The sequence below is a fragment of the Ailuropoda melanoleuca genome, chromosome 8 (genome assembly GCF_002007445.2).
Source record: "Ailuropoda melanoleuca isolate Jingjing chromosome 8, ASM200744v2, whole genome shotgun sequence".
Lineage (NCBI taxonomy): Eukaryota > Metazoa > Chordata > Mammalia > Carnivora > Ursidae > Ailuropoda > Ailuropoda melanoleuca.
The window spans coordinates 75,456,504-75,478,258 of record NC_048225.1 but is presented as its reverse complement, the minus strand read 5'-3'; the positions used below and the strand labels follow the sequence as shown (position 1 = coordinate 75,478,258).

General features: G+C 42.2%; 1 protein-coding gene across 9 annotated transcripts in view; it reads right to left on the bottom strand.

The window, feature by feature from the left end:
• Positions 1–6,892: 6,892 nt before the first annotated feature.
• The window catches only part of FMO4 (flavin containing dimethylaniline monoxygenase 4), a 31,700-nt gene continuing 16,837 nt past the window's right edge, over positions 6,893–21,755 (bottom strand). For 5 of the 9 annotated variants that reach the window (XM_034666718.1, XM_034666719.1, XM_034666716.1 and 2 more), the window contains 3 exons: positions 20,987–21,339; positions 19,230–19,299; positions 13,735–16,965 (listed from right to left, as the gene is read on the bottom strand). In XM_034666718.1, the coding sequence (XP_034522609.1) occupies positions 16,545–16,965; positions 19,230–19,299; positions 20,987–21,339 (844 nt within the window). In that variant the 3' untranslated portion in view covers positions 13,735–16,544. Of the gene's footprint in view, positions 6,985–10,864; positions 11,402–12,704; positions 13,693–13,734; positions 16,966–19,229; positions 19,300–20,986; positions 21,340–21,755 lie in introns of those variants that run through there. The other 4 variants (XR_004627245.1, XR_004627244.1, XM_034666721.1 and 1 more) reach the window with 4 other exon arrangements.

Sequence of the window (21,755 nt, the reverse complement as noted above, 5' to 3'; positions counted from 1 at the left end):
TTGAAGGGTCCACCACAAACTCCACTGCTAAAATGAAAATAAAAACATTTCATTGAAGTCTCATCATTCTTATGATTCTTTCTTTTTACCACTTGGGCAATTGGCAACATGAGCTCATAATTTTTCAGGCTAAAGTTATTATAGGCAAGCTTTATGGGAGAGAAGTTTGGGCCCTCATGGCTGTCGACTGTTTCTATATACATTGGCAGAATTGATCGTCAAGGTGCGGACACTCCCTTAATTGACCACGTATCTATAGGGAGCTGAACTTTTGCCAAAAGCTCATTTGAGAGGAATCACATTCAGGAAAGATTTCTACAGAGTATGTGTAGTCTTTGCAGAACATCGGTAGCTGCTTACTTGTACTGGGCTATTTTGGTCCCTCCTAGAATGGCTTTTAGTGACTTGTACCGTCAGTCAATACACAAAACAACATTATGAGAAATACTCCTGCTGACTTCATTGCAGAAATGCAGTGTTCTTTATTGCCAGTGCTCTCTTTATGAGAACTTACTGTCTTTCAGGAGATGGGAATACCCAGCTATCCACTAGGCATCACTACTTGCACGCAGACCCATGGATGAGAGTAAGCGAGATGACTCAGTTTCACATTTGTACATAGAATTGTTTTCCATTAGTTAGTAAGAATGCGTGGTTTCCAAATTTTTAGCAGGGTGTCAATTTCCCTAATAAAATATTACTGGGTACTCCAAAGCATACAACGTAGAAAAGCAGGAGTGTTCGTGGGGTTGTGGCTAAGTCATGTTTCAGTTTCTTACTCCCATTCAAGGTTCTTTGTCTCTGGAAGTAGGCAACAGGGGAATGAAAATCCGCTGATCTAGTCCAATCCATCCATTTGGGATCGTGCCCCCCACTGAAACACAGAGGCACAGAGTTCATTTAATAAAACATAGACTCTGTAAATGGCTCCTCAGGAAGATGTAGGAGAAAATCTTTCAGATACTTAGCATATGTGAATACATTCTACAGTGACGGGAGGCTGCCCGAGATTAACAGAGTAGGTAAACTGGACCAGGCAGTGTTGCACGACCACGACGTTCGCCAAACGTCCATCAATCCTGCCTCCAGGAGGTGACTTTAGAAAGCTTCTTTAAGATCAGGGTCAGCAGGGGGAGCTCTTTGGTAATGTTTGCGTGTTCCAGGAGGGGTTTCTCAAACTCTGTGACACAACTGTTCAGGCATTAGTGTTCCTGAAGGCCTGGCCGCTCAGCAAGGTACTTCTGGGGGTTGGGAGAGAAGGAGCACATACAGGTTGACCTCGTTCATTTTCCAAAGTACTTTCTTCTCTGGTTCCTTGAGATGTCACGTTTGGCTCGACATCCCCGCCCTCCCCTGCAGCCCTGTGCTCTGAGCCCTAGTCTCTTCTATCTCGTTTTGTTTCTCCTTCTCCCTCTCCTCTTCTCTATGCAACTCTCCATAGGTTTTTCTATCCGATGTTGGGACTTCAAATACTTTGTAAGCTATGGATCCCGTTTTACATCTCCAACCTAGACGTCTCCCCTGATCTCTGCACGCTTGTATCTAACCATTGATGTGATGTTTTCACGGGGAGGTGTAACACCTGTTCAGACTTCATGCATCGAAACAGACTTCTGTTATGCTTTGCTTTGAGATTTTTTATTCATTGCGTTGGGTGCTTACTGGGCCCTTCCAGCCTGAGTTTTCAGTTTGGGGGGAAATTTTTTATTATTTCTTTGAAATAAGTCCTGGAAAGGATTGTTATTAAGATGTTCTGAAAGTCTATTAAGATGTTAGTTTTCCTAGATGGGTCCTCACATTTTCTTAGTTTTAGTTTTTTTTTTTAAAGATTTTATTTATTTATTTTTGTGTGAGAGAGAGCGTGCGCACGAGTGGGGGCGGGGGGCAGAGGGAGAGAAGCAGAGTCCCCACTGAGCAGGGAGCCCAATGTGGGACTCAATTCCAGGACACTGGGATCATGACCTGAGCTGAAGGCAGACACTTAACTGACCGAGCCACCCAGGTGCTCGATTTTTCTGAGATTTTTAATTATCCATAATTTTATTTTTTGTTCTCTGTAAGAATTCCTGGACTTTATCTTTCTTTCTTATTTTTTAATTTCTAGAAGCCCATTCTTGTTCTATTTTTTCTTTAAAAAAAAAGATTTTATTTGTAAGTAACCTCCACACCTGACGTGGGACTCGAACTTGTAAACCCGAGATCAAGAGTTGCGTGCTCTACCGAACAGGACAGCCAGGCACCTCTCTATTTTTCCTTTTACAATGATATTCTGTTATGTTTCATGGACCCATGACTATATTTTATCTCTCAGAGGACATGGATTATAATTCTCCTGATGTTAACTCCTGCATTATTTTATTTCCTCCAGCAACTTTCCTTCTTCGTGTTGGTCTCTGCCTTCTGTCTTAGATGATTTTCTGAAACAAGTGTTGACCCTGGATTTCTGTTCATGTTTCAGAGCAGAGCATCCCCAACTGTTGATGTGTGACCCTGTAGGCTCATGCAGGACTTTTCAACTGGTGAGATGGGTCATGGAGTAATCTGGCTGCGATTTCAGACTTTCCACTTTTTTTTTTTTTTGCTGGGGAGCCTCTAAGAGTTAGAATCCAGAAATTTTTCTCTGGAGCCATGCAGATTTTCTCCAGAGGAAAGTGCCACTTTTCTTCCTGGCTGCTGGTCTTCTGGACCTAAGGCAGGGAGAAGGGATCTCTGAGGCTCATTCTTTTCTGAATGGAGAATTTTTTTCCTTTCTATTAAAGTTTTTATTTTAATTCCAGTTGGCCAACCCACAGTGTATATAAGTTTTGGGGGTACAATATAGGGATTCAACAACTGCGTACGTTACCTGGTGCTTGTCACAGCAAGTTGCGTTCCTTAATCCCCATCACCTATTTCGCCTTCCCACCCTGCCCCCGACCCTGGCCTGTTTGGTAACCATCAGTTTGTTCTCTATAATTAAGAATCTGTTTCTTGGTTTGTCTCTCTCTCTCTTTCTTTTTCCTTTTGCTCATTTGCTTCTTAAATTTTACCTATGAATGAAATCATACAGTATCCATCTTTCTCTGACTTAGTTTCCTTAGCATTATTCTCTCTAGCTCCATCCATGTCATTGTAAATGGCAAACTTTCATTCTTTTCTATGGCTGAATAACATTCCATTGTGTATATATATCACATCTTTATCCATTCATCAGTTGATGGACACGTGGGCTGCTTCCATACTTTGGCTCTTGTAGATAAGGCTGCTATAAACATAGGGGTGTATGTGTCCCTTTGAAGTAGTGTTTTTGTATCCTTTGGGTAAATACCTAGTAGTGCAAATGCTGGATAATAGGGTAGTTCTATTTTTCACTTTTTGAGGAAACTCCATGCTGTTTTCCAGTGTGGCTGCACCAGTTTGCATTCTCACCAACAGTGTAAGACTTTGTGACCCTTTCTCCACATCCTCGACAACACCTCTTGTTTCTTGTGTTGTTGATTTTAGCCATTCTGACAGGTTTAAGGTAATATCTCATTGTAGGTTTGATTTGTATTTCCCTGAAGATGAGTGACATTGACCATCTTTTCATGTGTCTGTTGACCATCTAGATGTCTTCTTTGGAAAAACGTCAATTCATGTCTCCTGCTCATTTTTTAATTGAATTATTTGGTTTTGAATGTTGAGTTTTGTAAGTTCTTTATATATTTTGGGTACTAGCCCTTTATCAGATATGTCATTTGCAAATACCTTCTCCCATTCTATAAGTCTTCAGCTTTTTTTTTTTTTTAAAGATTTATTTATTTATTGTAGAGAGAGCGAGAGTGTGTGCGAGAGACAGCGAGCTGGGGAAGGGGCAGAGGGAGAGAATCTTTAAGCAGATTCCCCACTGAGCAGAGTCTGATGCAGAACTCGATCCCATGACCCACGAGATCATGACCTGAGCTGAAACCAAAAGTTGGGTGCTTAAACAACTGAGCCACCCAGGCGCCCCAGTTGTCTTTTAGTTTTGTTGATTGTTTCCTTGGCTGTGCAGAAGGTTTTTATTTTGATGAAGTCCCAATGGTTTATTTTCACTTTGTTTCCCTTACCTCAGGAGATATATCTAGAAGGAAGTTGCTATGGCTAATGTCAAAGAGGTTATGGCCTGTGTTCTCCTCTAGGAGTTATATGGTTTCAAGTCTCACATTTAGGTCTTTAATCCATTTTGAATATTTTTTTGTGTATGATGTAAGAAAGTGGTCCAGTTTCATTATTTTGCATGTTGCTGTCCAGTTTTCCCAACACCATTTGCTGAAGAGACTGTCTTTTACCCATTGGATATTCTTTCATGCTTTGTCAGAGATTAATCGACTATATAATAGTGGATTCATTTCTGGGTTTTCTCTTCTGTTCCATTGATCTATGTGTCCATTTTTATTTCAGTACCATACTGGTTGGATTACTCCAGCTTTGTAATATAACTTGAAGTCTGGAATTGTGATGCCTCTAGCTTTGCTTTTCTTTTTCAAGATTGCTTTGGCTATTCAGGGTCCTTTGTGGTTCCATACAAATTTTAGGATTCTTTGTCCTAGTTCTGTGAAAAATGCTGTTGGTATTTTGATGGGGATTGCAATAAATCTGTAGATTGCTCTGGGTAGTATAGACATTTTAACAATATTTGTTCTTCCCAATCCATGAGCATGAAATGTCCTTCCATTCCTTTGTGTCATCTTCAGTTTCTTTCATTGGTGTTTTATAGTTTTCAGAGCACAGGTCTTTCACCTTTTTGTTTAGGTTTATTCCTAGGTATCTTACATTTTTGATGCAATTGTAAATGGGATTGCTTTCTGAATTTCTCTTTTTGCTGCTTTGTTATTGGTGTTTAGAAATGCAACAGGTTTCTGCACATGGATTTTATATCCTGTGACTTTTACTGAATTCATTAATCAGTTCTCATAGTTTTTTTGGTGAGTCTTCAGGGTTTTCTATGGAGTATCATGTCATCCACAAATAGTGAAAGTTTTACTTCTTCCTTACTGTTTTGGATGCCCTTTTCTTTCTTCCATCCTTTCTTTCTTTTTTCTTTCTTTCTTTCAATATTATTTATTTATTTATTTGAGAGAGAGAGAGAGAGATTGAGAGAGAGTGAGAAGCAGACGCCCCGCTGAGCAGGGAGCCTGACATGGGGCTCGAACCCAGGACCCTGGGATCATGACCTGAGCTGAAGGTAGGCGCTTAATCAACTGAGCCACCCAGGTGCCCCACCTTTCATTTCTTTCTGTTGTCTGATTGCTGCGGCTAGGACTTCCGATTCTATGTTGAATAAAAGGGTGAGAGTGGACATCCTTATCTTGTTCCTGAACTTAGGGGATAAATTCTCAGTTTTGCCTCATTCAGGATGATGTTAGCTATGGGTTTTCATATATGGCTTTATTATGTTGAGGTATATTCCCTCGAAACCTACTTTGCTGAGGGTTTTTATCATGAATGGATATTGTACTTTGTCAAATGCTTTTCTGCATTTATTGAGAGGATCATATAGTTCTTATCCTTTCTTTTTCTTTCTTTCTTTTTTTTAGGGAGGGAGGGAGAGAGACAGAAAGTGAAGGACTGTATGTGCATGTACCAGGGTGGGGGAGGGGCAGAGGGAGAGGCAGAATCTTAGAACATGCTCCATGCCCAGCATAGAGCCCAACGCGGGGCTTAATCTCATAACCCTAAGATCATGACCTGAACCACGGCCAAGAGTTGGACGCTCAATGGACTGAGCCAGCCAGATGCCCTATTTTGTTGAAGATTTTTATGTTTATTTTCATCAGAGATGTTGGCCTGTAGTTCTCTTTTTTTGTGGTGTCTATCTGCTTTTGGTATCAGGGTAATGTTGGCCTTGTAGAATAAATTTGGAAGGTTTCCTTTCTCTTCTATTTTTTGGAATAGTTTGAGAAGAATGGGTATTAACTCTTCTTTAAATGTTTGGTAGAATTTACCTATGAAGCCATCTGGTCCCGGACTTCTGCTTGTTGGAATTTCTTGATTACTGCAGGATGGACACTTTAACATTCCTGGTTTTATCTACTTGCCCCATGTTTGCCCGTTGCTGTGCTGGGTGCCTCTAGGTCCTGAGATTTTCCAAGGGTTTCAAAGGTTCTGTGACTTCTTGTGATATTTGTTGTAAAAATAAAGAAAACTTTATTTAAAATGGAGTCAGATGCCCTGACTTCTTCTCTTGGGGGTAGTCTTCTTAGGTTAGCCAAGCTGCCCTTTCTCCATTTTTTGAACACCTTATTTGGAATCACAAAAGCAAGTATCAGTTTCATTATTTATATTTTCTTATTTTTTAATTTTTTTAGGGAGAGAGAGATTGTGGTTCAGGGGGGAGGGGTAGAGGGAGAAGGAGAGAGAGAATCCCAAGCGTGTTCCATGCCCAGTGCAGAGCCTGATGCGGGGCTTAATCTCACAACGCTGAGATCAGAGTCAGACACTCAACCGACTGAGCCACCCAGGCGCCCCTATATTATGTTTTCTTTTTAATTGAAAGGTAATTTCTGAGTTTGCTTTTATAGCTTTTACACCCACGATGGGTTCTTAATGATTTTTAGCTGCTGTCAGAAACCAAATTTTCTCTCAGAGGAAGATGATTTAGTCCAGCTAGTGTGTCTTGATTATAAATCTCAGCCGTCACTTAGTGTCTCCCTCCCAGATCATTAGAGAGTCTTGGGTGCCCCAGAAAGCTGTTATTGTGGTTGACTGATTTTCTGCCTTTCAAGTCAGTGGTGTTTCCAACGTTATGGAGAGTGGTTTAATTCTCTCACATGATTCCTGTGCACTCCTCTGTTGGAGCTGGAGTTCCTGCCTCTCCCTTTCTTCCTTCTTGGGGTTGCTTCTCTTCTCTGCTTTTGTCTTTTTTTTTTTTTTTTTTTTTTTTTTTTTTTTTTTTTTTTTTTGTGCTTTCGTCTAGTATTGTTTTTGCTGTTGCCGGTGGTTCGTTACATCTGATTCGTTGACTGTTGTTCACCTGCCAGGTACCTAGAAATTAAGTGAGGACGGTAGAGGGAGACCAGATTGCCTAGTGAGTAAAGTGAGGTCAAATGAGCCCTATGCACACATGGGTGTGCCTGTAGTTCTGTTTCTGTTCTGCAGAATGAATGGCAGGCACGCTGATTACTGTTCCCACGGGGACTCAAGAGTCTGCTCGAAGAGCTATAGTGAGCTCAACTTGAAGAGGATCAAGATGTTAGGACTTGTGTGCAGAAGGGTAGTCCAAGAAAATAAATGCCTTACTTGTTTCCTCTTAAAGTTATTACATGTACTGTTTTTAAACTAGCAAATGTAATCTGAAATTTAGTCCTTTTTTTTTTTCTTTTTAATTGATGTCCCCTTCACTTGAAGGATTTCCTTTTGGGGAGATAAGTTTTTGGAAATTGCATGGCAGAAGTATCTAAATGTAATGCTGAGCTTTGAAACACATTTTATTATTCAGCAAGAGACTTTTACAGCAGGTTTAGTTTTAATTTCCTCGATTGACCTTGTAAAATGTGGTTTACCTCGTAGTGCTTCTTAGTATTGCTTTCTTTCATTTAAATTATACTTTTAAAAATATGAATTATGTGATAAGCGATAGAGGTTAAAGTGACTTTAGACATATTTTAAAAATGTTGTGGAATTATGGATTATCCCTGGAACCCTGTTTTATTCTCAACCGAGGAAGTGAAAAGCCACATAGCCTGCTGCTCTGAGGGAAACTGCTTCAGTGTCAGCTTGAACCATGACCCCTTAGAAAGGCTCAAGTCCAGGACCAGCCTGGACTTTTCACTTGCCTCTCCAGGGAACTGCACACACAGCAGGTCACACTCAGCAGGTTGGACGCTTTATTGGTCCTTCCCTGTTGATGAAGTCTGATCAGAAATACCTGATCAGCAAGGGTCAGAGTAGGGCTGGGTTTTCTTTCCTTCTTTCTTTCTTTCTTTCTCTCTTTCTTTCTTTCTTTCTTTCTTTCTTTCTTTCTTTCTTTTTCTTTCTTTCTTTCTCTCTCTCTCTCTCTTTCTTTCTTTCATAGGCTCCCTTGGGGTGCCCAATGCTGGGATTGAATTCATGACCCTGAGATCAAGACCTGAGTTGAGATCAAGAGTCAGACGCTTATCCAACTGAGCTGTTCTGGCACCCCTGGGTTGAGTTTCTTTAAGTAGATCTATTTCTCCATTACTAGGATTCAAGGGTTCCTCAAATTAGATTTCAAGCTGCGCTGTAAGCTTCGGTTGGCAGCATTTGGCCTGCAGGTCACACTTTATACATAAGGGTGTTAAATGGTCAAAATTGCAAAAATCTGCCAGAAAGAATTTTGCAATGCCAGATGAAATATTTACAAAATCTCTTGAAGCTAATGATTCACCCCAATCTGTTTACTTAGGTGACTTGCATGTGTACTCCTCTGGGTCTCCTTTGTTCTTTTTTTTTTCTTAAGATTTTATTTATTTGTTTGAGAGAGAGAGAGAGGGAGAGAGAGGGAGAGCACAGAGTGGAAAGCAGACTCCCGGCTGAGCAAAGAGCTCTATGCGGGGCTCGATCCCAGGACCCTAAGATCATGACCCTAGCTGAGGGCAGATGCTTAACTGACTGAGCCGCCCAGGTGCCCCATGAGTCTCCTTTGTTCTTAATGCTCTGCTACAAACACTTCCTCACTTCTGACACCGGGTGCTGGGTTCCTCACTTATCAAGCAATTCTGGAACATAAGACTCCCTCTACCCACCCCCCCCAACATAGGAGGCCAATCTCTAGTCTAGGTTGTCAACTGTGCTTCTGACCCACCATCTATAGATTGGAAGCTCTCACACCGCCTCCTCAGGTTCTCTTAATTTACTAGAATGGCTCACAGAAAATTTACCTGCTAGGTTACTGATTTTGTTGCAAAAAGATATAACTCAGGAAGAACCAGATATAAGAGATGCATAGGGCAAGGTGTGGGTTGCATTGGCCAACGACAGGCCACCCCACAATGTGCCACTTTGGTATACTGATTATTTTAAATAAAAGTTACTTAAGAAACAACCAATGCAAAAAGAACACTCTGACCTCCCTACTCCCCTTTGTCACCGGAAAGCAAGAAATAAATTTCCCATGTGAAAGGTACCCTCCTTCTACCAGGAGGTAAAGAGACATCCTTATCACCAAAGATAGGCAGTTTAGAGCCAAAAAGTCTGGGTAGACAAACCAGATTACTTTTTACTAATTTACTACTCTTGCCCAAATTCTGTTTAGAATTCCTCAGTAAATGGAGCTCCGAAAGTTAAGTTTTCTCTGTCCTGTCAATTCCTCACAGATTTCTCTTTGTCTAAGATGTGTAAAAACTGCCTGCCTTTTTCATTTCTTTGGGTCTCAACTTCATTATTGGGCCTCTGTGCACATGTAATAGAACTTCGATTTTGTCTCTCGCTAATACGTCTGCTGTGAATTTAAATTTTTTTAAGATTTTATTTACCTATTTGAAAGAGAGAGAGAGAGAGAGTGCTTGCATATGAGCAGTGGGGAGGGGAGAGGGAGAGGGAGAAGCAGACTGTCCGCTGAGCAGGGAGCCCGATGCGGGGCTCTATGCGGGGCTCTATGCAGGGCTCTATCCCCGGACCCTGGAATCATGACCTAAGCCAAAGACAGATGCTTAACCGACTGGACCACCCAGGGCGCCCCCAAGTCAATTTAATTTTTAAGCCACCTGGAAGATCTTGAGGGTAGAAGGAGATGTTTTTCCTCCCTAAAGGGGAAAGGGTGCAAAGCTCTCATGCCCTCTGTGGGAATGGCCCTCTCCCAGCGTCTCCATGTATTCACCAACACAGAGGCCCCCTCAACCTTGTTCTTTTTTTTTTTTTTCTTTCTGTTTTTGAGGTTCTACCACATAGGCGAATTGGTTAGATCACTGGCCATTAGTGATCACTAACTCAACCTCCAGCTGAACGTTCCAACCCACTAATTATTTGGTTGGTTCCCCTGGCAACCAGCCCCCATACTTAAAGGCTTTCCAGAGTCACTGCACTAACATAAACTCAGATGTGGTTGAATGGGCTTGTTATGAATCCAAAAGACATCTTTTTCAGTCTATCACTCAGGAAATTCCAAGGGTTTTAGAAAGTGTGCCAGAAATGAGGACAAGGCCAAAAAGATGTTTCTTATTGTAATTCATAATATAATATCACACATACCTAATTGACCCCTCGTACAAATTATTTTAATCTAAACTTTGGGTTTTTTTCTCTTAAATTTGTATATGTTAAAGCCTGTGTAAGAAGATCTAAATAGATAGAGCTCTTAGGTTCTTAATTAATAGTAATAACTCCTTACATTCGTTGAAATAAATTTCCAGGCCACTCCTGCCTGGGGTGCCATGTTAGCAAACTGAAACTTAGAAAAATTTCATGTTTTTGTAAATGTTCCTTGACTGGGAACATAATGTATCCAGTCAGCCAATCCCCAATGCTAAGCCAGCTCTGGGCTCTATACTTATTTCCTTGTTCCTTCTCATCCTAAAGAGGGCTGACTATATTGCCCAGCCAACCAGATGTTTTCTATTTTTCTCCTCTTGCTCTTTATTCTTTATCCTATAGAAGATTCCTGCCTTCTGCCTTGCTTTGCACTTTTCCCAATGGGGAATGTCTGCTTCATGTATTAAAGTTTGTATCCCCTAAATTATTTTATTTAATCATTTTTCATATATTTGAATCAATTTCATTTTTAAAAATCCATTTTCAGGGACACCTGGGTGGCTCAGTCAGTTAGACATGGGACTCTTGATTTTGGCTCAGGTGGTGATCTTGGGATTGTGAGATCCAGCCCCATGTCAGCCTCCATGCTGGACACAGAGCCTGCTTGAGATTCTTTCTCTCCCTCTCCCTCTGCCCCTTCCCTCTGCTCTCTCTCTCAAAAAAAACCAAAATCCATTTTCAGAAAAAAATATATCTGTAGATAGTGGAGATGGTAATATCTGACTATGGGAGAATATTTCTGATTACAAATGAAAATTATTTCTCTGGAAAAGTCAAGCCGAGCAAATGTTGATCTTAATCTGTAACTTGGATAGATGGGATTATGTATGAATAGTGGTAAGAAACATATGTAGAAGGGAAGGAAATTGGATATGGACCGAATTTCCAAGCTGGACTCTGGAGAACTGCCTCAATGACAGAGGCTGACTTTGGAGGCACAGTGGGTGGGTGGCAAGCTCACAGTCAACGGAGGCAGTGGCTGGCACTGGAATGTCCATTTCACTGATAGAACTCAACCCTGAAGAAATCGAGTGACATTCAGTCCTTGCATGTCAAGTAGTCAGATGATTGCCATTCAGGAAGTATGCCACTGTAGTGTGGTTCTCCAGCCATTAAAAAAATATTTTGCTTCTAAAGATGACTGAGTTGAGCAACTTCGAGGAGGGTTGAGCACCAGTTAGAAGAACAAAAACTGTGTAAAATTTGGAAGAGGGACAAAATTCAGTTCCATCCATCCATCCATCCATCCATCCATCCATCCATCCATTTATCCATCCACCCACCTATCCATCTTTAATTGCTTATTTGCTTGATTAATTCAACACGTAGTTATTGAGCCCCTTCTTTGTACCACACATTGAGTTAGGCGCTGGGGATATAAGAGAGAGCAAAACAGATATGGTCTCTGTCTTCCTGGCACTTACAGTCTAATGGGTGTGATAGAGGTAATCAATAATCATAAATGCATGATTACAAATTGTGAGAAGGGTCTGAAGCAAAGACAACAGTACTGTGAAAAAAACAATAGGACACTTGACCTAGTCTGGAGATCAGGGCAGCTCCCCTGATGAAGGGGTGTTTGAGCCGAGATCTGAAAGAGAGAAGGTATTACCAGGTGAAGAGTGGGAGGACAGCGAGTTAGCTCGTGCAAGGACCAATTGTAGGTATTTCTTCCAAATTCTGCGTTCAGGTTGGTGCGTGGGGTAAGATCAGCCATGGTGGGAATATTTGCACCATGGAAATCTGCAAGCACCACAAACAGGACTTTCTTTTGGAAAGCCAGTTGTGAGACATTTGCTGGCATCCCTTTGGGAAAAGGGGGGATGCAACTGATGTGTGGACTAATCACTCACTAGGACTCAGGTGATATGTTGGATACCCGATATATTACTTCACTTAATGCTCACACGAACTCTGTGTAGTAGAAATTTGTACCTGCATTTCCTGGACATAGAGTGGGACTTTAAGACAGTGAATTTCCCCAAATTGTTGAGCTAGAGAGTGGACAAGGTCATATTCGAACCCAAGTTTTTTAGGCTTTAAATAAGCAAAAAAGACTTATTTAGAAGAGCCCTTGTAAATTGTTCACCCGCTTCTGGATTGTGTAATTTTCAGAAGTTAAAAAACAACTTTTTTTTTTTTTTTTTTGCGAACATAGAACGGATACTTGTCAAAGATTTAATTATCTCGTTAATTAGTGAGGGAACCAGTACAACAATCAGGCCAGTTCAATGAGCGTTTACGGAACCGGGTATTCATAGGCAATTGAATAAAGAAATCTTTGAATAAATGATCTAGGTTAGAAACAAAACTGATTAATGTTTTACAAGCCAATAGACCATAACCTTTGGGATTATCTCTTCTACTAGAGAGAAATCATTTGCATCTTTATTGGACATAAATCTACAAGTTAACATAACTTCACAGAATATGAGCCCCTAATTAATAGTAAATAGAAAAGTCAGAAAATGGTAAATTCCCCCAGAAAATGAAATAATCCTTGAGAGGATTGTTAAACAATGCTTCCGTGTGACATTGAAAGGGCATGCAGGTATTCTTTTGGCTTTATTTCTATGTTTTGTATAATTTTTCTCAGGTGTGAGCAGGTAATTCTCATTCTGACCTGTATGTCTAACTTTGGGATGACACAGGATACACTATCCCAAAACATGGCACCCTGGCACATTGAATATTTTCAACTGGAAGAATCTGAGAAAATGGCAGATGTAGGAAGGTCACTCTGACCTTCCCCCAATCCCCTTCCCCTTCCCTGAAACAGGTGATGACTCTCCCATGTGAAAGCTACCCTCTCTGCACCAGGAGGAAGGAAGACATCATGATCACCAGAGACAGGGAATTTGAGGTGTGGAAGTCTGTACAAACCAACCATGTTAAACTAACCCTTATTTTCCTAGCTACTTCTTCACCATTTACTGCCCCTCGTCCAAACCTCTCTGTCTTATCAATTCTTTACATATATATTGTTTCTTTGTCCAAAATGTATAGAGCTTCTTGCTCCGGTCACTTCTTCAGGCTTTCATTCTCTTGTAAAGTCTCCTGTGTATGTGTAAAAATGCAACAAAATTCATACACTTTTCTCCTGTTAATCTTTGTCAGTTTAATTTTCAGACTCCGCCAGGGACCTTGAAGGGGTCGAGGAAAATTTTTCCTTTTCTTTAGGGATTTGTAGGTAAATGTGGGGACTCGAGAACAAAGATCTGCTCTGGGTCAGTCCCTTCGTTGCTGTGTGGCTTTGGGCGAATTAAGTAACCTCTCTTTCTCAGTTCCCTCATCTGTATAATGCTGGTAGTAATAACCGTACTTACCTCCTAGATTGCTGAGAGGATTAAGAGGTGATGGCAGCTTGGATTAGGGTGGACCCATCTAGGCTTCTCCTGTCGGCCTTCACCCACAGCTGCTTTCTGTTTCCGAGGTAGTCAACACGTGGGCTAAACTACGTTGACAATCCTTTGAGGTGGGAAGCTGGCAAGACAGCAAGCCAAGGAATAAAAGGGGAGGAATGTGATAGTAGAGGGGTTTTTATTTGGCATGTTGATGATATACTAGCAAAGTATGTAACTCCAAAAGAAAAGCCAGAAGTGGGACCTAGAGTTTGCTAGGGTACAGCATTGGGGTCTCAAGTCCCCACCCCTGAGTAGCAGCTAATTTCTCCACCTGGGTTCTGGACAATTTATAAAATAAAACAGAGAGTGAAGATGGAGACGAAAATACTCATTTCCTTATGGATAGAGGTTAAGCCAGGACATACGGGTCTGCTAACTGAACTTCAGGGTCAGGAGACTTCTCACCCAGTGCCTGGGGCCGTGCAGAACACACACTTTCTGTAGGCAGGTGTGCTCTCACCAGAAAGCCAGAGGAACTTGTTATTCTCCCCAAGGCCATGCTTTTTTCCCATGAGGCAAGAGGGAAAAGAGCTAGGCAGCAGGTTTCAAATCCTTTAATTCAGAAACTGAAAATGTCCTCAGACTCTTCAGCTATTAATAGTCAAATTACTGTGTGTCTAACACCCTATATTGTCTCACCGTGCACTTTCTCCTCATTTTCTGGATGAAGACACTGAGGCTCAGAGAGTCACTTGGCCAAGCCCTCATAGCTAGTGCAGAATCGGGATTATAATCCAAGTCAAATTCTAGAGTTAGTGCTTTCAACCAGTGCACATGGCTCCCAGTTACAGCAGTTATATTTACACCAATTGCCATACGGGTTTCTTGCCGTTGGTGGACTGTCCTTGTTCATTTGCATGGCTGAGGTGATCTGAGGAAATTTATCGTGTTGGCAGGAGAAAGAATGTGGGTAGAAGGGCACAGACAAGAAATGTCAGCTGGGGAGGCCACTGTTAAATCAGCAATCATTTATTTAGCAGTACTTTGCATCAGGCAGTGTTAGCTGAACAAGATATGGTTCCTCTCGGTAATTCACCATTTGTTAGGAGACAGATTCAAAAAGAATATTACAGTTGATCCTTAAACAACGCACCCCTGTATAGTCAAAAATCTGAATAACTTCTGACTCCCCTCAAACGTAACAGTACTGTTATATTGATAACCTGCTGACCGGGAGCCTTACTGATAACATAGTCAATTCACACATAGTTTGTGTGTTATTTGTATGAGAGACTGTATTCTTACAATAAAGTCAGCTAGAGAAAAGAAAATGTTATGAGGGAAATCATATGGAAGAGAAAATACATTTATGGAACTCTACTGTAGTTATTGAGAAAAAAATCCACACGTAAGTAGACCCATTGCGTTCAAACCGCAATGTTCGAGGGTCAACTGTGCGCTACAGTGAGAAAAGGGCAACGACAAAGCAGTGCACGAGGCTCAGTCATTACAAAGTGGGGGTCAGCTCTGCTTTGAGGATTCAGGGAAGGCTTCACAGAGGGAGATAATCGAGCTCTCTCTTGAAAGACAGTTGGAGCTGGGCTTGCCCCAAAGTGAGGGAGCATGGTGCAGGTCAGAGGTTGGTAGTGTTGGCTGGTAGGTTTGAAGTGGGGCTGGGGGAAGCTGCAGGACGGGATTCTGGCAACCGGGCAAATGGGCTCAGACAACGAAGGGTCTCCTTTTCCAGGCTAAGGAATTTGGACCATTATCTCTGATCAAAGGAGACATTTTCAAGGATTTTAAACTGGAAAGCAACATGTCTGCCCTGGATCCTTTTTGCCTGCCCTTCCATATATGCTCTCCATCGTGTTTGCTCTGTCTGTACTTTCGGAGGCTGACCTCCATGGATGACATCAGTCCGTGTGTTCACTTCCTAGCATTGCCATAATGAAGTGTCACAAACCAAGTGGGTTATTTGTTCACAGTTTTGGAGGCTGGAAGTCTGGAATCCAGGTGTCAGCAGGGTTGGTTCCCTCTGGAGTTTCTGAGGGAGAATATGTCCATGCCTCTCCCCTAGCGGCCAGTATTTGCTGGGCAATCCTCGTAGGTGCCTCACTCCAACCTCTGCCTGTCTTCACATGGCATTTTCTACTGCGTCTCTGTCTATGTATCTTCTCCTTCTATAAGGACACCAGTTATATGGGATCTAGCTCCCTGTGCTCCAGCATGAGCTCATCTTAAGTTGATTACCTTTGCAAAGATCCTATTTCCAAATAAGGTATAGGTACCTGGGGTTAGGACTTGAATATCTCTCTTTCCGAGACACGATTCAATCTATCAGTTGGCAACCTTGCCCTTTGAGGTTTGGTTGGGTTAGGCCACTGGGGAGCATGGGCAGGGGATGAGAGGGAGGGAAGAAAATTAAGTTAGAGAATTTATTGCCAAGCTCTGTACCTCTGAGGTCACCACAGACTGCCTTCATCTGTCAGGTGAAGGTCATAACTCTCGAGAGGAGGCCCTCTCCACAAAGAAGCCTCTCTCTCTCATTCGTAATTGTTTTCTCCTCTTGCCTCATTAGGCTGAGGATGGTAAAAATACCTCACTGCTACTAGTCTGGGAGTATTTTATTATCCCTATGATTTCCCTACACTCTGCCCAAACTTTTATAATAATCTCCATATCAAAATGTCCACCAATTACCTAATTTGAGTGCCATCTTATTCCTACCAAGATCTTGATGGAAACAGTGACAATATTTTCATTTTAGAACAGTCACTCAGGTAGCAGAGTAGAATATGGATTGGAAAAGGAGTCAAGAAAGGAGGCACTGAGACCAGAGAGGAAGACAATGGAGTAATTCAGATAAGAGATGACTGGACCTGAGCTTGGGTGAGAGCAGTTAAGACGGAGAGGAGAGGAGGGATGCACAAAATATTTGGAGATAGAATTAATGCGGTTAGGGACAACTCTTGTAATTAATCAGATTCGTCCTCACCAAATACTTATTAGATAAGGGGAAATTCTATTCTGTAGATTATCTCGCACTGATTTCAAAAAAAGTGAAGATTTACAGGTCAGTAGAAGAGAGGCAAGGAGGATAGGTGCCCCCCAAACTTTTAAATAATGTGACATGGAGGCAGGCTTGGTGGAATTAGGAACGGTTCGAGTTTTTAAGGGTTTCAGTGTCCTGTCCCACTGGGTCAGGATGGCGTTCCTGGCTCCATCCCATTTTCCAGGGCCCACAAGGCGGTACTGGTAAGGAGTACATGGTCCAAAGAAAACTTCCCAAGCTAGTCTGGGATCCTTGAGGAACAGAGAGGGCACACTGGGCTTTGCGCCTATGCAAGCAGCAATGTCATCCAGGTACAGAATGAACTCAAGTTTGTCTTCACTGGTGTCTTTCATCACACCCCTGAGAGGAAGAAGGATGGATTATTTTTCATTTTCAAGCTATAAGTCATCCCTCCTCCCACCATTTTGTTTCTTTTTATCTGGGTCGAACCATGTTTGGGAATGTTTTTCTACATTGCAAAGAAAAAAATGAGAGGAGTTTATCTACAAAGGATATTCGTGAGGGTAATTAATTTTGTTAAAGGGAATGGTAAAAGGAGGCAATTGGAAGAGGAGCTCCAGATAATGGTTTAGGTTACTGATTTTGATATGAGGGTAAAAATCCGGTGAGTCCAAATACAACAGCTGAATAAATGAACATGATCAGAAAGCATCACATATATGGCCACCTAAATTATTTTTATTAATGGTAATTGTGAGTTGAGAGGGCCATCCGTGGTGTACCAGCACCAAACACGACACAAATATGAGTATAGTGTATATGAAAGCTTTATTCCTACATATTTCTGCTGTTAGTAAGCTTTCGTAATGTCCCTATGTCATTCGTTCACTCATTTATTCATTCTTTCAATAAATAAATATTAAGTGTCCATCACGTGACAGGCATCATCCTAGGGGCTAGGGGTCTATCAGTGAATAAAACAAAGGCCTGTTGTCAAGAAACTTCCATTCTAGTGAGGAAATTAACAGGCTATAAAAAAAAAATCCCAGTCGGGGGCTCCTGGTGACTCACTCGGTAAAGTGTCTGCCTTTGACTCAGGTTATCATCCCAGGGTCTTGGGATCGAGTCCCGAGTAGGGAATCCCTGCTCAGCAGGGAGTCTGCTTCTCCCTCTCCCTCTGCTCCTCCCAGTGCTTGTTCTCTCTCTCTCTCACTTGCTCACTCACTCTCCCTCAAATAAATAAATAAAATCTTAAAAAATATTAACTCCCCCAGGCAAATAGATATGTAATAAACCAGGTGGTAATAGGTATTATTAAGAAATATTAAGGCAGGTAGGGGGAAGATGCAATGAAGGGACTGGCTGGGTGGCCATATTTATACAGTGTTGTCAGAGAAGGTTTCTTTCTCATGAGGTGATATTTGCCAGACTGAGCCTGTAGATATCTGGTGGGGAGAACATTCCAGGCAGAAGGAACAGTAAGTGCAGAGGTTCTGAGGGGCTGTGCTTGGCATGTTTGTGGACCAGGGAGGAGGCTGGAGTGACTGGAGCAGTGTGGGTGAAGTGGGAGGACAGGAGGCAGTGAGGGCACAGAGCTAGCTGATTGCTCTGGAGGGATGCAGAGCTGCAGGGAAGTTTCTGGGAGTGAAATGGGAAGCAATCAGAGGGTTTTGAACAGAAGAGCAACGTGGTGTTGCTCGGTCCTGCTGCAGTGTCAAGATCTGACTGGAAGCAGGGAGACCAGAGCAGGGGGTACCAGCAAGTGTCCTGGTGAGAGATGACAGTGGCCTGGTCTGGGGTGGCTGAGGGGGTAGCTGGAAGGGTCTGGATTTGTTTGAAGATGGGCGCTGACAGTATTTGCTGACATGGGGTCTGAGAGAAAAAGAGGAGAAAAGGATCATTCTAGGGTTTTTGACGGACCAATTGGAATGAGTAGCCAGTGACGAAGACGGGCAGAAGTCACACAGCAGCCCATGTGCAAGATGGGTGTGCTGGTGATGGAGGTCAAGAGTTCGTTTTTCGACATATTCAATTTGAGATACCCAAGTGGTACCTAAGTGGAGACACCTGGAGGGACTTGGATTAGGAGTTGCAATTCTGGGGAGAGATATGGGAGCCATGACTCCATGATGGCATTTAATGCCACAGGCCTGAACGAGGCCACCTAGGAGTGAGTGTTTAACAGACGTGAGAAGAGGTCTGAGGATTAACGTCAGGGTTCACCAATTTTTAGGAGCGAGGAAGAGGTGCACCAGCAAATGCAGAGAAAGAGCAGCCTGAGCCGTAGGAGGAGAACACAGACACAGTGGAGTTCCGGGGGGCCAAGGGAACCCACGACTGCCATCTGCTGGCAGGCTCTGTGTTCTACTGGGGTGTTGTGGTTGGTGCCCCCACTGACACATCTAAGGCCACAAATCTAGCTGGTGGAAGAGTGAAGATTAAAAACATATTCTGACTCTAGTGCAGTTACAGCCAACCTGCCACAGCGCTTCTCTAGGAACGGCTCTTACTGAGATTGTGTGTGTGTGTGTGTGTGTGTGTGGGCGCGCACGTGTGTGTGCATGCGCGTGCGTGTCTGTGGGCGTGCGTGTGCATGCGTGCGTCTGTAAGGAAACGTATTGGTAGGTTTTCCCAGAACAAGCTATAGGTCATGCACGTCATACCTTCTGATAAGTTGCTCCTTTTTAGTAGCCTCGGCCATCAGTTGTTGGGATGGAGGTATCTGACAGAGTCCTGTGAGGAGAATTGGAAACACATTAACATCGCATGTGCCTTTTCCTTTGCGCTTTCCTCCGCCTCATTTCTGGCCCCCCCATCACCTATATTCATATATAATATTATTTGTATTATATGGTTCGTATACCCGTTTGTATGTGTGTGAAAGACATTCGTCGGTTAAATGGAAATACTAACAATGACCTCATTTTTCTAACCCTGTTTCGACATGTCTTCGCTTTCGTCACACCAGGAGCCTCAAGCATGAAGTGCCTGGTGGTCTCTCGGCCTCACAGCGGCTCTGACCGCTTGAGTGGTGCTGACGGTGGGCTCAGTCTCAGCCTCTCACCTACACAGTCTCAGGGGTGGGCTCTGCTCTCCTGGCTGGGAGCCACGTGCTGACCCCAGGGGGTGCGGTTACTATGTACTTGAGCTAGGGCTGACTTAGTTCTGTAGGGTACTTGTCTCCAGCGTCACTTCATCCTGTAAAAAGCAGGCTAGACGTTACTTGGTAGTTCCCGGATTGCCCCCGGAGGCTCTCTGGAGAAGCATGTAACGACTCCTGGGCTGTGAGCTAATCGAGTTTCATTTTGTCAGCTCTATCATTCTGATAAGCATTTTTGAGCTCATTATAAAACACTTAAAAAAACCCACCGGGTACTTAAGAGCCTTTTGTGGTTTTAATATAATCAGATAATGCTGTGAAAGCACTTTAATCGGCTTTAAAGAAGTAAACATTTGTGATCCCTTAATGGAAATGTGTGGAATTCGATGTCTATTACATTTGTACAGTGTGATAGAAGTCGCCACTCCTATCCGCATTATATCTTATTTATAAATCATTGGTGATTGTTTTTATCCATTAAGGACACACTTCTGCTAAAGGACAGCTGGTTGGCTCAACTGTGATTGCTGTTTATATTTAAAAAATCATCCCAGTGCAATTCTTTAAAATGCTTACTAATCTAGAACTCGCCCTACTTTAACGAGATATGATAATAACAGCAAGAGAAGAATGACAGCTGTCAATTAATAGCCTTCACGGTGTGCCAAGCACGGTGCTGTGTGGCAGACATCCATCTTACAAAATCCTTGTGAAAGAGGTTTTATTTTCCCCTTTTTACAGATGAAGGGGTGAGATTCAGAGAGGTCCTCACGAAGCTAATGAGTTTTAGAGTTGGGATGGGACCCCGACTCCATCACTTGGGCTCTCATAGTGAAAACGGACAGTTTGGTGTCCAGTTTCTAAAAAACTTTTTTTTTATAGGCATTTCTCAAAGGTTACCATCTCCCCAGAACTCAACTTTATCCACAGTGGGCATTAATCCAATAACTTTCTTTGGAAGCGGTTCAAAATTCTAGTTCTAGAAATAAATGATAAGATTTAGAAGTAAACTGAACGAGGCTAGAGTCGAACAGCATAGAGGATCCTGAAACTTCAATAATTTCAGTTAATCTGAGAAATGTGATTATATCTTGTCCAAATTTATTCCATTCACAGAATCAAAATCTTTTCCCCACTCTGTCACGTTAGTGATGTAAGCACACCCATGATAATATTACCCATATATAAAGTTAAGTATTCATTACACTCTTTTGATATTTTATGTTACTTTAGCTCATATCTGTTCCATTTGGGCTAAATCGCAAGGCACTAATTTGAAGACTCAGTTGATCAGGTAGGGCTTTAAACAGAGTCAAGTACCTTTGAATACTCTTGTCGCCCAGCGTGCTTGGAGCTCCGTGCCCGCTAGGATGGACCCTTTAAGGCCGATGAAGCCAATGACAGCTAGTGTTGCTCTCTCTAGGTTTGAAGGAAAGACCCGCTTGTACAGGAATATCTTCTTCGTACAAAGGCTTTTAAGAGGTTCTTCGAAAAAGGGAAAAGAAAATGTGTATCCTGTAGCGAAAATCACAATATCGATGTTTTCTCCCACTGTTCCATCTTCAAAGAGAGCAGAGGTTTCTGTAAACTCCTTCACGCTGGTTTTCATGGTGATTGTCCCACAGAGGATACAGGTTGGCAGTTCGTCATTCACAACGAATTTTGATTTTTTCCTTTGACACAGAAGAGAAAATTATTCATCGTAGTTATATCTGTGAGACACGTGAGTGAACTCTTTATTTGGTCAATTCAAGGAAACTATCTGCCAAGGCAAGAGAGTGAATTGACCAATGTTTAGTTCATAGTTGCCCATCCAACTTACTGTTGCAATAACACGTTTTGTTCTCCTACTTCCAGTAGAAGGCATGTGGACAACGTTTAAACCTATTCTTTCCTGCTTGGGGTTTAAAGTTCTCTCTTGAAATCAATTTCTGGAGCAATGCTTTTCTTGAAGTGTCAGAATCAAGCAGCAACAATCCATTTAATAATCAGTTTTGGGTCTCACCTCACCCAGGCCTCAAAGGATTGACATTAGGCGAAGAAGTTACCAAGAAACTTTTTGGATAAAAATAAAAAAAAATTTGAATCA